The sequence below is a fragment of the Cherax quadricarinatus genome, chromosome 27 (assembly GCF_038502225.1).
Source record: "Cherax quadricarinatus isolate ZL_2023a chromosome 27, ASM3850222v1, whole genome shotgun sequence".
Lineage (NCBI taxonomy): Eukaryota > Metazoa > Arthropoda > Malacostraca > Decapoda > Parastacidae > Cherax > Cherax quadricarinatus.
In genome coordinates, this window is record NC_091318.1 from 36,001,091 (window position 1) to 36,018,138 (window position 17,048).

General features: G+C 37.7%; 1 protein-coding gene across 2 annotated transcripts in view; it reads right to left on the reverse strand.

Moving 5' to 3' along the window:
- Positions 1 to 82: 82 nt before the first annotated feature.
- The window catches only part of LOC138853290 (UDP-glycosyltransferase UGT5-like), a 71,681-nt gene continuing 54,715 nt past the window's right edge, over positions 83 to 17,048 (reverse strand). For both annotated transcript variants that reach the window (XM_070089234.1, XM_070089235.1), the window contains exons 6-9: positions 15,153 to 15,317; positions 9,705 to 9,927; positions 9,319 to 9,538; positions 83 to 845 (exon numbers count right to left, since the gene is read on the reverse strand). In XM_070089234.1, the coding sequence (XP_069945335.1) occupies positions 563 to 845; positions 9,319 to 9,538; positions 9,705 to 9,927; positions 15,153 to 15,317 (891 nt within the window). In that variant the 3' untranslated portion in view covers positions 83 to 562. The remainder of the gene's footprint in view (positions 846 to 9,318; positions 9,539 to 9,704; positions 9,928 to 15,152; positions 15,318 to 17,048) is intronic.

Sequence of the window (17,048 nt, forward strand, 5' to 3'; positions counted from 1 at the left end):
GAAGATTAACGGTGTTGCAATGGGTTCTCCTCTTGGGCCACTCTTGTTTTTGTTTTTCTATGTTTTCATGAAACAACTTAACTTGATAATTGCCCCGTTAAATTTATTCTGTATCTTGCAGACATAATATTGATGACATTTTATGCTATTGAAAAGAGAAGATCATATTATGATGCTCAAAAATTATCTAAATTCACAATACTGAAAAAATCAAATTACTGAATAGATGGAAAAGGATAATGTTCTTTTGTTCCTACACATCCTAATTACAAACAGTGAATGAATATGTCATATTTTACCATTTTTATTGAAAAATTTGTATATTACTCTTCATATGATGACTTGTGAATGAATTTTCTGATTCCCTTCAAATTGTACACGCAAATGTTTAACTCCAATTATCAATTTATACCTCACTCAGCACTATTCCAGTCGTATGTATTAAGGAAATAGGGTTATGGAATACGAGGAAACTTGATTGGGATCTCGACTCGACTGAAATACACTTAGTTATTCATAGTCTTCAATGAAAATGTAACATCACTGATACCGATAACGTCAGTTAAGCAAGCTTATCTTTTGTTTGTATATTAGTAAATATGAATTTTATCATCAGTAACACCATCTTCTTGACGATGAAAAAAGTGACGATAACAGCCAGGAAGAGAAGCAACAAAACGTCCAGCATCAGGTACTCTATCCAGGAGAGGTTGGCAGCTGGAGACCTGAGCTGAGGCGCTCCTCCGTGACGGATCACATATTCCGTCCAAAACACTGCCCGCTCTTTTGGTGTCGTCAACTGGTCCCTCAGAGAGTTTGATAGTTCCTGCATGTTCCTCTTGTATCTTTAAAACATTAATTGTTGTATATAATTGTATACTCCCATTCATACAAACACACACACACACACACACACACACACACACACACACACACACACACACACACACACACACACACACACACACACACACACACACACACACGCAAACACACACACACACACACGGTGTGACAAAGACAGGATGTTCCAGAGATTGGACACAGTAACAAGGGGACACAGTTGGAAGCTGAAGACACAGATGAATCACAGGGATGTTAGGAAGTATTTCTTCAGCCACAGAGTAGTCAGTAAGTTGAATAGTTTGGGAAGCGATGTAGTGGAGGCAGGATCCATACATAGCTTTAAGCAGAGGTATGATAAAGCTCACGGCTCAGGGAGAGTGACCTAGTAGCGATCAGTGAAGAGACGGGGCCAGGAGCTCGGACTCGACCCCCGCAACCTCAACTAGGTGAGTACACACACACACACATGGAGACAGCTTTTAGTGAAACTGGGAAAGAGGTTGAAACTGCAGTAGTTAGGATAAGGGTCCTAGAAGACGAGGTAAACAGGTTGAAGCGAGTTACAGGGGTATTCACCAGAGACGACACAGTATATGAAGCTGGGAGGCCCAACGAGAAGGAAGGAGGTATAACTTACGCTAAGGCCACATCAGTCTACCAAGCAGGGCCAAGGAGTGAAGGGGAGAGCACCTTAGCGCAGGTGGAGAGGGGGATAGGTCAAATGCAGTGGCACGAACATGCCACCAAGAGCTACTGGAAAAAGACAAGGGAGAAAATGACCATGTACAGACAGGAACCACAGTCACAGAAGGAAAGGCAATGGGAGGAGGAAAGGGTGAAGTCAGTGTTTATTCATGAGCTTCAGGAGAGCAAGGGAAGGACACACATTGAAAGGCGGCAGACAGAAAGAAAGGAGATTGAGAACATCGTCACAGAAATAGGTGAAGAGGACATATCCAAGATTGTCAATTATCAGAGAATAGGGAGATATTTGAAGGGGAGAAAATGACTGATAAAGCTGGTTTTCATGACAAAAGCAGTGCAGAATAGGATCCTCCAAAAAGAAACCACAGTTGAACGACTCAGCAGAATACAAGAGGGTGTTCCTAGACCGAGACAGAACACAGACAGAACGACAGTAGCTGAGGGAGGGGACACAAAAGGGAAAAGAGCTAGGAGGAGAGACAAGGACAGAATCAGCAGAGGACAACTGGATCAGGGCAGAACAACAAGAGCAATTACACAAAGACCCATCCCCAGAACCCCACAATCAATCATACTATCCCAACACAAACCACAATCCACACTTACAGCTCGCACCCAACACTCAGTTTTAGAATCCCACAGTACACTGTCAGGTCCCCCACCCTCACAGACCCCCCAAAACACAGTATTGGAGAGGAAACTGAAGGTATCATACACCAACGCTGATGAAATAACAAATAAGTTGGAGGAGTGGTACGAAAGAGTCAAAGAGGCATCACCGGACATCATAGCTCACAGAAACCAAGCTTACAGGTATGATAACAGATGCCATCTTTCCAACAGGATATCAAATCCTGAGGAAAGACAGAGGAAACAGAGGGGGTGGAGGAGTGGCACTGTTGGTCAAAAACCGATGTAATTTTGATGATCTGGAGAGAGGAGACAGTGGAGAAGCAAGGGATTACATAGTAGGAATGCTTCAGTCTGGAAGTCCCAAGGTGGGACAGTAGGAGGCCAAGGCAAGAATATGATGAGAGTAATAAAGCGATGGTTGACACACTGGCTGAAGTGGCAAGAAGGGCTCATGCAAGCAGGGCAAAGATACTGATCATGGGTGACTTCAGCCACAAGGAAATCAACTGGGAGAACTTGAAGCTACATGGGGGGAGGCCAAGAAATGTGGAGGGCTAAGATGATGGAGGTGGTACTGGAAAACTTCACATACCAACACGTAAGAAACACTACAAGAGAGAGAGAGGAGAGGATGAACCAGCAAGACTGGACCTAGTATTCACCTTGAGTAGTGCAGATATTGAGGGCATCAAATATGAAAGACTCCTTGGGGCCAGCGATCATGCGGTTTTAAGATTCGAATACACAGTAGAGCTACAAGTGGAGGGGGAAGCAGGAAGAGCTGGACGAAAGAAGCCAAACTACAAGAATGCAGGAATGAAGAACTTCCTGAACGGGCTTCAGCGGGACAGAGAACTGGCAGAGAAATCAGTAAACGAGATGATGGAAGAGGAGAAGTTTGTACCCAAGGGTAACAGGATTAATAAAAAAGCCCTGCACCCAAAGGTGCAGGGAGGCCAAAACCAAGTGTGCTAGGGAATGGAAGAAGTAAAGAAGGCAAAGGACCCAGGTGAATAAGGAGAGCAGTCGTAGAGCCAGAAATGAATATGCACGGGCAAGAAAGGAGGTCCAACGGCAATATGAGAATGACATTGCAGCGAAAGCCAAATCTGACCCGAAGCTGTTACACAGCCACATCAGGAGGAAAACAACAGTCAAGGACCAGGTAATCAGGCTAAGGAAGGAAGGAGGAGAGATCACAAGAAGCGACTGTGAAGTATGTGAGGAACCCAACATGAGATTCAAAGAAGTGTTCACAGAGGAGACAGAAGGGACTCCAGAAAGACGGAGAGGTGGGGTTCACCACCAGGAGTTAGACACAATGCATACAACCGAGGAAGAAGTGAAGAGGCTTCTGAGTGGGCTAGATACCTCAAAGGCGATGAGGCCGGATAACATCTCTTCTGAGAGAGGGAGCAGAGGCGCTATGTGTACCACTAACAACAATATTCAACACATCTATCAAAACAGGGCGACTACCTGAGGTATGGAAGACAGCAAATGTAGTCCCAATTTTTAAAAAAGGAGACAGATATGAAGTATTAAACTTTAGACCAGTGTCACTGACATTTATAGTATTCAAAGTCATGGAGAAGATTATCAGGAGAAGAGTGGTGGAACACTTAGAAAGGAATGAGCTTATCAACGACAGCCAATTCGGTTTCAGGGACGGGAAATCCTGTGTCACAAACCTATTGGGGTTCTGTGACAGGGTGACAGCAGCAAGATAAGAGAGAGAGGGGTGGGTAGATTGCATTTGACACAGTTCCACACAAGAGACTAGTGCAAAAGCAGGAGGATCAGGCAGGGATAACATGGATGGCGCTACAATGGATCAGGGAATACCTGTCAGGAAGAAAACGGCGAGTCATGGTATGTGGTGAGGTGTCGGAGTGTGCGCCTGTGCCGAGTGGAGTTCCACAGGGGTCAGTCCTAGGACCGGTGCTGTTTCTAGTAATTGTGAACAACATGACGGAAGGAGTAGACTCCGAAATGTCCCTGTTTGCAGATGATGTGAAGTTGATGAGAAGAATTCAATCAGACGAGGACCAGGCAGAACTACAAAGGAATTTGGATAGGCTGGAGACCTGGTCCAGTAACTGGCTCCTGGAGCTCAACACTACCAAGTGCAAAGTCATGAAGATTGGGGAAGGGAAAAGAAGACTGCAGAAGGAGTACAGTCTAGGGGGCCAGAGACTACAAACTTCACTCAACGAAAAAAATCTTGGGGTGAGTATAACACCAGGCACATCTCCTAAGCCAGACATCAACCACAACTGCTGCAGCATATGGGCGCCTAGCAAACCTAAGAACAGCATTCCGATATCTTGATAGGGAATCTTTCAGGGCCCTGTACACCGTGTACGTTAGGCCTATATTGGAGTATGCAGCACCAACTTGGAACCCACACCTAGCCAAGCACGTAACGAAACTAGAGAAAGTGCAAAAGTTTGCAACAAGACTAGTCCCGGAGCTAATGGGTATGCCTTTCTAGGTGAGGTTAAGGGGAATCGACCTGACAACACTGGAAAACAGGAGAGATAGGGGAGACATGATAACAACATATAAAATACTGAGAGGAATTAACAAGGTGGACAGAGACAGAATGTTCCAGAGATGGAACACAGCAACAAGGGGTCACAGTTGGAAGTTGAAGACTCAGATGAATCGAAGGGATGTTGGGAAGTATTTCTTCAGTCAGTAGTCAGGAAGTGGAATAGCTTGGGAAGTGATGTAGTGGAGGCAGGATTCATACATAGCTTGAAGCAGAGGTATGATAAAGCTAATGGGGAGGGAAGAGTGACCCAGTAGCGGCCAGTGAAGAGGCGGGGCCAGGAGCTATAACTCGACCCCTGCAACCACAACTAGGTGAGTACACACACACACATACAACATGGGTTTGAACTGTGCGGTCAACTTTTTCACAGATATTTTTCAGTAAATATGCTGTCATTTTTTTGAGAGAGAGAGTTGCCACCGACAATAAGAAGAAAAAGTTAGGTATGTCTTGAATGCATAAAATATATATAAAAACAAATATATTATAAAAAGTTAAAATATATCAAATCTTACACACAAACAATTACAGATCGTACATATTCCATCCACAGTCGAGAGATATGCAAAAATGTAGTAGTAGTAGTAGTAGTAGTAGTAGTAGTAGTAGTAGTAGTAGTAGTAGTAGTAGTAGTAGTAGTAGTAGTAGTAAAAATAATAATAATAATAATAATAATAATAATAATAATAATAATAATAATAATAAAAATAATAATAAAAATAATAATAATAATAATAATAATAATAATAATAATAATAATAATAATAATAATAATAATAATAATAATAATAACAATAATAATAATAATAATAATAATAATAATAATAATAATAATAATAATAATAATTTCTTGTAGGAGTGAGGAAGATCCAGTTGTGAGTGTGGGGAAGTGCGTGAGGCAGAGGATACAATGAAAGGGGGTAAAGCAGCTGGAATTGATGGGATAAAGACAGAAATGTAACTGTTTCTCCTACTTTAGCATTTAGGTGCCCTACCACAATTACTCTCTCACTTGGTTCAAAAGTTTCTAAGCATTCGCTTAAGATCTCCCCAAATCTCTCTTCCTCTCCTCTACACTCCTCTCTTCTGCAAGTGAATACACACTTATTATGACCCACTTTTCTCATCTGACCCTTATTTTAATCCAAATAATCCTTGAATTTACACATTTATATTCCCTCTTCTCTTTTCATAACTGATCCTTCAACATTATTGATACCCCATACTTAGCTGTAACTCTTTCAGATACTCCTGACATAAACCCATTCATTTCTCCCCACTGAAACTCATCTACCCCTTTCAGCTTTGTTTCCCTTGGAGTTAGGACATCTAACTTCTTTTCATTCATAACAATAGCAATTATCTCTTCCTTATCATTTGAACAACATCCATGCACATTCCAACATCCCACCTTTGTAATGTTTTTGTCCTTATTTTTAATAATTTATTCAGGAGAATGGGTCACTAGCCTATTACTTCCGGCATATTAGTCGCCTCTTGCGACAAGCATGGCTTATGGAGGAAAGATTCTTTTTCAATTCTCCATGCCATTAAAAGGAAATAAAAAGAAAATTCAGATTCGTGTGAGTGCATGTACGTGCACCTATCTGGTTTATATATCTATCTATGTCTGATATGAGGATGAGGTATAGGATGGGGGCGAGTACTGTGCCTTGTGGAACAGAGCCCTTCACCATGGCAACTTCCGATTAAACTCTATTTACCACTACTCTTTTTGTTCGATTGGTTAGAAAGCTGAAGATCCATCTGCCCACGTTGTCAGTTATCCCTTTACAACGCATTTTGTGCACTATTACACCATGATCTCACTTCTCAAAGGCTTTTGCAAAATCTTTGTATACTATATCTGCATTCTGTTTGTCTTCCAGTGCATCTAAGACCATATCATTGTGGTCCAGTAGTTGTGAGAGGCAGGAGCGACCTGCTCTGAACCCATGTTGCCCTGGTTTGTGCAAGTTTTGGGAATTCAAGTGGTTTGCAATCCTGCATCTTAGTACTCTTTCAAAGATTTTTATGATGTGGGATGCTAGAACTATTGGTCTATAGTCCATAGCTATGATCCTTCTCCATAGCATACTTAGGGCCTGCGAAAGGGGTTTCTTGCAGTTCTTAATGAACACAGAGTTCCACGAGTCTGGGCTCGGGGTTGAGTGCTTACTATGTTTTAGTTTAGTTAGGAATTTGGTATACATTGAAAGGGTTTTGAGGCTCATTCATGTGTAAGTTCCATCATGTCTGAGCAGGGGTTCCATACTAGATGTGGTTTTTGTCTTGTTTTTAACATATGAAAAGAAATATTTTAAATTTCTGCAAGAAATTTAGAATATTTCTTTAAAATATTTCTCTCCTGGATCCTGTATGTATCCTTTAACTTAAGCTCAGTATTTTCCACTTCCTGGTTAGTACTTCCTTCCTTGTTTCAGATAATCTAGTGTTCTTGAGGAGATAAGTGATTCTTCGCCTTCTCCTGTAGAGGGAGCATCACTCTCTCTCTCTCTCTCTCTCTCTCTCTCTCTCTCTCTCTCTCTCTCTCTCTCTCTCTCTCTCTCTCTCTCTCTCTCCCTCTCTCTCTCCCTCTCTCTCTCTCTCCAATTTACTTCTCTTCTTTTTCTTAGGGGGAATATGGCTTGCACATACTTGAGCTGCCAGGAAGTTGATCTTTTCAAGGCACTGGTTAGGGTACATGTTATTTAAGTTATCTTTCCAATATGTTTTATTTGGGATATAGTTTACCTAGTCCCAGCTGATGTTCTTGTTGTTGAAGTTGAACTTGGTGAAGGCGCCTTCGTTGCTGTTTGAATTGTGCTTTTCAGAACCCCTGTACATGTAAGTATGGACTTCGATTAGATTGTGATCTGAATTAGTTGTTTTCGATATTATGTTTTTTTTTACCAGGTCCTCATTATTTGTGAAAACAAGGCCAAGTGTGTTCTCCGCTATCTGTTGGCTTAGGGTGTGTTTATTGCAGAAATTCAGCAGCATATGTGTGTGTGTGAGTTTTCATCTGAGCTGCCTCTAGGAATTATTTCTGCTACAGCACTATTTGCTTCATTCTTCCATTTTTTACATCTTAAATTGAAAGCAACAAGCAGCAAGATGTTTGGGGATGAGGATAAAAGGTTATCCAGACAGTAGTTAATCTTCAAAAGCTGTTCCTTGAAATGTTGGGAAGTTGCATCTGGTTGCCTATATACAAGCACAATGACTAAGTTTTGGTTCTTTTAAGTTAGAACTTCAACTACATCATTTGTGGTGTTCAATATCTCCATGCAAATGAGCGACTCTTTGTCTGTTATTTCTGTCTCGTCTAAAAAGGTTGTACCCAGTTATCCATATTTCGTTGTCAAAGTGATCTTTTGCGTGGGTCACTGTGACTGCTGCAAACGTCACATTGGGCTCTTCTAGAAGTCCATTGATGAAAGGTATTTTGTTGTTGGTGGATGGCTTAGGGCCCTGTATATTAGCAAATATAAATGAGGTCGTGTTGAGTCTTTGTTGGGGGGATTATGTTGTTGGCATCAGTAGTTATGGTTCTGGAGGGCCATGGGGGGCCACTGTCTGTGCCTCCAGTCCAACAAGGCTCCAAGGTGGTGGACTATTATGGTAATTTCCTTCTATTTTCTTTCGTCTTTTCCTGCTACTAAAAAATCATTTGGAGTGAGGTTGTCGTAATTGCTATGGTTTGTTTTACGGGGTCTGTACCTCCTAATCCTTTTTAAATGGTATGATGGGCAGTTGGCGTTCAAACATTGTTTTTGGAGGATTGAAGAGTGGCATATCTCAGGGTAGAGGAATTTGCAAGAGATAGAACGTCACACTCCTGTAGAGAGGAGGTCTCGGTACTTTTTGGGATGTTCAAAGTTGCATGTCCCATTTGTTTTCCCCAATATTTCATTCTTACAAATGCCCCAAGCATAGAATTTGCACCATTTTGCTTCTGATTGGATAAAATTTGTGGTGGATGGATTCCCAGTTGGTACAGATCCGAGAATTGCACTGCAATCTTCGGTAGCCAAGCCAGAGACACCACAATCTTATTCCAGGAGACCAACGTTTTCCCGCAAGAAGACTCCTGTACTGCATTTGTAATAGGGGCTATGGCTGTGGTATATGTATATGTAGTGTGCCCAAGTGTGTTTATGAGACAGAATGAAAAAGACACTAGCATGCATACATACATACATACATACATACATACATACATATATATATATATATATATATATATATATATATATATATATATATATATATATATATATATATATATATGTATATTATATATATATATATATATATATATATATATATATATATATATATATATATATATATATATATATATATATATATATAATTATACTTTACAGAAACCACGATATGAATCCATGTCTATATATTTCCCCAAGAGATTTAAAATGTTATAACCAAAACAAGCCACGATGCTCTTAATAATTGAGAAGTGACAGTATGACACACCTTAGGAATGTATCAAACCAAGGAACACTATAGCAATGAGGTTCATTTGAATACTTCCATTAGATTTTAATACTTACTTAGGATTATTAATAATTTCTTGAATGGTCGTGACAATGCGATCAACTGATAACTCCTTCCAGTTTAAGCTAAGTCCGATTCCCTTGCCAGCAATATTTTCAGCATTCCTGGGTTGATCGCCGAAGATGGGGAGAACCAGGATGGGGGTAGCATGGTACATAGCTTCCTGTGTACTCAGGAGACCTCCATGACTCATGAACACCTTCACTTTTGGATTACCTTTGGAAAAATGAAAATATATTAATGAAAACTGTCCTTAGTATGTGTATGGCGAAGCATTATTCTCACTCGTTATATAGAATGATAGCACAGTGTTAACGCTCCATATGAACGTCATAGTTATAATTCCCATATGTTCTGCAACACTGCTGGTTGTTACACTAACTTAAAATATCCTGTTGAGGAAGCCAGGGCTTTGTGAGAACGTTGTCTGACAAGCCTGGAAGACTGCCTTCATACTTCCAGATAACCCGTTGCTTAAGTTTCTTGAAGGCTTGGATGAATAATTCACGGTATTTTGAGGGCATTGTGTTTCCCTTGGTGATGGATCCTAAGCTGAAGTAGACAACACCAGCTTCCCCGGCACTCTCAATCCATGAACTGAGATCCTGTAAAACATAATGTGTGGAATGTTAGGTAAAATAGCACATGTGTACCTAATGCGACATTTTATTGAGGCAAATTTTAGCACTCCAGGAACTTAGTCAAGCCGTCACGAAATGGCTTGACGATCCTGCAGGAAAGAGAGAAACGTTGCCACTTGCGTCCTTTTACCTAACATATTGTCGGGAGTTTTACCAACATTGTTACATGTGTGGTAGTAAAAATATAATTTACATAAGTACATGGAAAAGGCAGTCAGCTGAAAAAAATAAACAGGATCTAAAATTAAACTGTTTGCTACAGTCGATCAGTACTTCAAGTATTGTTTAAATCGTTAAGATTTGGATAGGATAGCAGGATGTTATCTCTCTCTTTCACTCTTTCTCTCTCTCTTTCTGATGAAATTATTTAGAACGCAATTGTTACATGAATAATCGTGAATGAAAAGATGAGGCAAAATTCAATGCAGTAGTACACGTTCCTCTACAAAAAAAAAAGCTCCATACAAATGTAGAATGAAAAACCCTTTAAAGGTAGCAATGTGCATCAGATAACAAGCACATTATTTAAGACTGAAAATAATAAGAATTAAATAAATAAATTTATCTTCTTCCAGATCTTTTAAGATCTTTACGGTCTTGTTGGTTAGCAAATACCAAAATCTCTCATGAATATATATACATATATATATATATATATATATATATATATATATATATATATATATATATATATATATATATAATATATATATATATATATATATATATATATATATATATATATATATATATATATATATATATATATATATATATATATATATTCATGAGAGATTTTGGTATTTGCTAACCAACAAGACCGTGTCGGCGGATGGGTTTATGAAGGATGAGGTTAATCATAGAATTGATGAGGGAAAAAAGGTGAGTGGTGCGTTGAGGTATATGTGGAGTCAAAAAACGTTATCTATGGAGGCAAAGAAGGGAATGTATGAAAGTATAGTAGTACCAACACTCTTATATGGGTGTGAAGCTTGGGTGGTAAATGCAGCAGCGAGGAGACGGTTGGAGGCAGTGGAGATGTCATGTTTAAGGGCAATGTGTGGTGTAAATATTATGCAGAAAATTCGGAGTGTGGAAATTAGGAGAAGGTGTGGAGTTAATAAAAGCATTAGTCAGAGGGCAGAAGAGGGGTTGTTGAGGTGGTTTGGTCATTTAGAGAGAATGGATCAAAGTAGAATGACATGGAAAGCATATAAATCTATAGAGGAAGGAAGGAGGGGTAGGGGTCGTCCTCGAAAGGGTTGGAGAGAGGGGGTAAAGGAGGTTTTGTGGGCGAGGGGCTTGGACTTCCAGCAAGCGTGCATGAGCGTGTTAGATAGGAGTGAATGGAGACGAATGATACTTGGGACCTGACGATCTGTTGGAGTGTGAGCAGGGTAATATTTAGTGAAGGGATTCAGGGAAACCGGCTATTTTCATATAGTCGGACTTGAGTCCTGGAAATGGGAAGTACAATGCCTGCACTTTAAAGGAGGGGTTTGGGATATTGGCATTTTGGAGGGGTATGTTGTGTATCTTTATACGTATATGCTTCTAAGCTGTTGTATTCTGAGCACCTCTGCAAAAGAGAGTATTAATGTATGAGTGTGGTGAAAGTGTTGAATGATGATGAAAGTATTTTCTTTTTGGGGATTTTCTTTCTTTTTTGGGTCACCCTGCCTCGGTGGGAGACGGCCGACTTGTTTGAATATATATATATAAATATATATATAAATATATAAATATATATATATATATATATATATATATATATATATATATATATATATATATATATATGTATATTTATATATATATAAATATATATATATATATATATATACATATATATATATATATATATATATATATATATATATATATATATATATATATATATATATATATATATATATATATATATATATATATATATATATATATGCAATAAGATCACAATAAACAGGTGATTTCAGAATATGCAAAACAACCACTCTGAAAGAATAGAGAAATTCCAAGCGCTTTCGTGACTACTCACATTATCAAGGAACTTGATAATGTGAGTAGTCACGAAAGCGCTTGGAATTTCTCTATTCTTTCAGAGTGGTTGTTTTGCATATATATATATATATATATATATATATATATATATATATATATATATATATATATATATATATATATATATATATATATATATATATATATATATATGTATATATATATATATATATATATATATATACGTATATATATTATATATATATATATATTATATACGTATATATATATATTATATATATATATACTCACATTATCAAGGAACTATGAAAGTAAAGCATACAAGGAAGCTATATAAGGGGTCAGGCCAGCACCTCACTATCAGATCCCACAACGGTTAAACACCTGACGCGCGCAGACCCAACTTGGATAGGTCCTTTGCACAACTCACCCCACAAACTATTCTACCCAAGAAAATTTAAAAATTATTTGTCCAGTGTATTATTAAATTCTTCCCAAATTCTATTAATTATAAATGGATCTAATTTATATAAACCAAAGGAAATATTCATATTATTGTCAAAACTGTTTTTTATGAAACAAGATTCAATTATATTCCTGTCGACCATGGACTTGCTTGATACAACTTTCTCAACTTTTCGAAAATCAATTGGATGGTTAAAATCTCTCACATGAATAAATAGAGCATTGGAATCTTGTCCAGTTCTAATGCTATATTTATGTTGTTTTAATCTAAGTTCGAGACTTTTACCAGTTTGACCGTAATAAGCTTTATCGCAAATTTTACAAGGAATCTTATAGACACATCCGTCAGCATTTTGGGGGGAATTCTTTATCAAAAGTATTTTTTCTGTATCAAGATTTTTGAATACAACTTTAATATTAAAAGTCTTAAGAAGAGAAGGCATATCAACCAAGTTTTCATGGTAAGGGAGAACCAACATATTTTTAGTTGAATAAGGCTGGTTGTCCCTTTTTGGATTGTAAAAAGTATTTCTAGCAACTTTAAAAGATTTATCAATTACATTTCTTGGGTATTTTAAATCATTACCTATTTCATAAATTTTGGATATTTCCTCATCTATGAACTCAGGACTACAAATTCGTAAAGCTCTCAAAAACATTGATGAGAAAACAGACAGTTTGACTCTATCTTGATGCGAGGAATAATAGTGTACATAGGAACAGTTATTTGTAGGTTATCTGTAAATTTTAAATTTGAATTCATTATTACTCTTAATAATTAAAACATCTAGAAAAGACAATGAGTTATTTTCCTCAAACTCAACAGTAAAGTTTATAGAATGGGCTAAGCTCTTTAATTTGCCAAGGAAATGATGTATATCTACATTCTTGGGCATGAGACATAAAATTTCATCAATGTATCTGAACCATTTTGCTCTATTAGGGAGGATTGTATTAAGCAATCTGGTTTCAAAAAATTCCATGTATAGATTGCTAAGAACAGGTGAAAGAGGATTTCCCATTGCCATACCAAATTTCTGAGTGTAAAACTTTGCATCAACAATGCAAAGTTTAATAAGTTTAATGATTGTAGGAACTGGTAATGGTAAATCATAATTAACGAGTTCTTCAGATAAGAAACTTAATAAATCATCAACAGGAACTTTTGTAAACAAGGAAGTAACATCAAAACTAACCATGTTAAAATCATTTAAGTGAGTCAAGGAGCTTAATTTATCAACTAAATCTAAGTTGTTTTTAACATTAAAGTTAGAAATTTTACCAACAATAGGGCTCAAAATGTCAACAAGCCATTCGGATAATTTATACGAAACTGATCCTATGGAGCTAATAATTGGTCTGACTGGATTACCTGGTTTGTGTGTTTTTATTAGTCCATACATGTAAGGTAAAGATGGATTAGTGGAAGTAAATTGTTTGACTAATTCATCTTTGCCTTTTAGTAGAATTTTTATTGTTTTATTGAAATTGCTGTTAACGGTTTCTAAGGGATTCTTTCTAAGAATCCCTTAGAAACCGTTAACAGCAATTTCAATAAAACAATAAAAATTCTACTAAAAGGCAAAGAGGGTAGAATAAGGGGATTTCTAGTAGCATATTCTCCAAGCAAGTCAGTCCTTTGTTCGTGCATGTAGCTAAGAATTTCTTGCAAGATCAGTTCCAAATGAAAATGTGTCCTCAAAGCCACTTGTGAGACTGAGACGACTAATCTCAGGGCGTCTGTGTCAACAATGCCATATAGATTACTCTTGGTCTTCATGGTATTCTGCCTTAACATGAAAATAAAAAGAACTGAAAGATAGACTACAAATGACGCATAACAAAATGATGAGATTCTTCCTGGACCTGGGTCCAAGAGAGCTTGTAGGCCAGGATGAATTACTACAAATGGATATGCTTAATATTTAGGATAGAGTAAATTACTGAAGTTAAATCACATTTATAAAATTGCTCACAAGAAGAGTCCAGAATCAAAACAAACACAATACTAAGGGAAGGGAACACAACTTTATAGTACCGACAGAAAGTGGCCAGGCTTCAAACACCTTTTATTGTACAGTAGTAAAGAAGTGGATCGAACTTCCTGCTCATAATAAAAATAATATATTTATTTCTACAAGTACATGTACAAGGTATATAGGCCTAGCTGACATCAATGACATACAATTATATGGAAAGCCGCTTGTTATGCAGAGCATTTCGGGCAAATTAGATCAGTTTTGTCCTAGGATGTGACCCACACCAGTCGACTAACACCCAGGTACCCATTTTACTGATGGGTGAACATAGACAACGCGTGTAAGGAAACACGCCCAATGTTTCTACTCTCGCCGAGAATCGAATCCGAACACTCGCCGTGAGAAGCGAAAACTTTAGCCACCAGGCGACGGGGCACATGTCAAAGCCTATCATAGCAGGACCCACTATGTACCTCTGTAATCTTTTTGACTACCGCCCACGAGATGGGTATGGAGTGCATAATGAAGGTATTACACTTAAACTAGTTGATACTTTATGTAACTATTTTTGTGTGTATCTGTACTTAAATAAAGTTACTTTAGGGAGTGCCAGACACTTTTAGTAGTATCACTACGTGAGATATTCCTGCCAGATCCAATTCTTAGCATGAATTATTTTATTTATTTTTGTGTTGGCTGATATTAACACTTGGATCAACTCACCTGTGGCAGTGGATTGCCTGGACGACAGTGGAGGGCTCCCACCTCCACTTGGGAGGGAAGGAGTGGGTATGACATTGTCATACTGAAGTGGGAGTTTATCAGCGTCAGACTCTGATTCCTGTTTATTTCTGTCAATAGTGGAAGCTCCGGGAATTTTTCCGAGATCTGCAAAGTCAAGGAAGACCAGACGATATAATTATTTTAACACTGTTGAATACATACCTTAGCAACAGTTATCCCACTTTTACTCAGTATAACCTTCAGTCCAGTTTCAGGCATACTACGACAACCAGGATCCGCAACAGTTGACAAACGCCCAGGTACCTATTTGCTGTTAGGTAAAAATATACAGTGAGTGTAGGAGGAGAATTAACATCTTGGTATGTATTAGCTATTAGGTGAAAATGGAATGCAGACCTCAAGACTAACACTCATGTATGTATTTGAGACTGGCAAACAAACACAGACAACAGGTTTAAGAAGACTTACATCCATGAGCCTATTTTCTGCCAGGTAAGCTAGAGTAGCAGGTGTAAGTAGCCTTATACCTAAGTAATTTGTTTATTAGTAGGTGAAAAGTGCCAGCAGGTGAAAGACAAACACTAAGGTATATATATATATATATATATATATATATATATATATATATATATATATATATATATATATATATATATATATATATATATATATATATATATATATATATATATATATTTATATATTTATATATTTATATATATATACATATATATATATATATATATATATATATATATATATATATATATATATATATATATTTATATATATATATATATATATATATATATATATATATATATATATATATATATATATATATCTATATATATAAAGATAGATGGATAGATAGATATTTCAACAAGTCGGCCGTGTCCCACCGAGGCAGAGTGTCCCAAAAAGAATGAAAATGTCCAATAAGAAAATACTTTCATCATCATTCAACACTTTCACCTCACTCACACATAATCACTGTTTTTGCAGTGATTAGAAGCATATACGTATAAACATACAGAACATATCCCTCCAAACTGCCAACATCCCAAACCCCTCCTTTAGAGTGCAGGCATTGTACTTCCCATTTCCAGTACTCAAGCCTGGCTATATAAAAATAACCGGTTTCCCTGAACCCCTTCAATAAATATTACCCTGCTCACACACCAACAGCTCGTTAGGTCCCAAAAACCATTCGTTGCCATTCACTCCTATCTAACATGCTCACACATGCGTGCTGGAAATCCAAGCCTTCTCGCCCACAAAACCTCCTTTACCCCGTCCCTCCAACCTTTTCGAGGACAACAACTACCCCGCCTTCCTTCCCCTATTCAATTCAGTTCAAGTTTATTCTCTATAAGGGTTACAATGTGGGGTATACATGATTTGTATATTGTGTGGTTTACATGTTATAAAATACTAATTACAGAGGGGGCCACTAGGACACCTAGCATGGCTAGGCATTTCGGGCAGACTTAGATTAATTCTTAGCATTAAATCCTTACAGATTTATATGCTCCCCAAGTCATTCTACTTTGATTCATTCTCTCTAAATGACCAAACCACCTCAACAACCCCTCCTCAGCTCTCTGACTAATACTTTTATTAACTCCACACTTTTTCCTAGTTTCCACACTCCGAATTCTCTGCATAATATTTACTCCACACATTGCCCTTAAGCAGGACATGTCCACTGCCTCCAGCCACCTCCTCGCTGCAGCATTTACAACCCAAGCTTCACACCCATATAAGAGTGTTGGTACCACTATACTTTCGTACATTCCCTTCTTTGCCTCCATTGATAATTTTTTTGTCTCCCCATATACCTCAATGCACGACTCACCTTTTTTTCCTTCATCA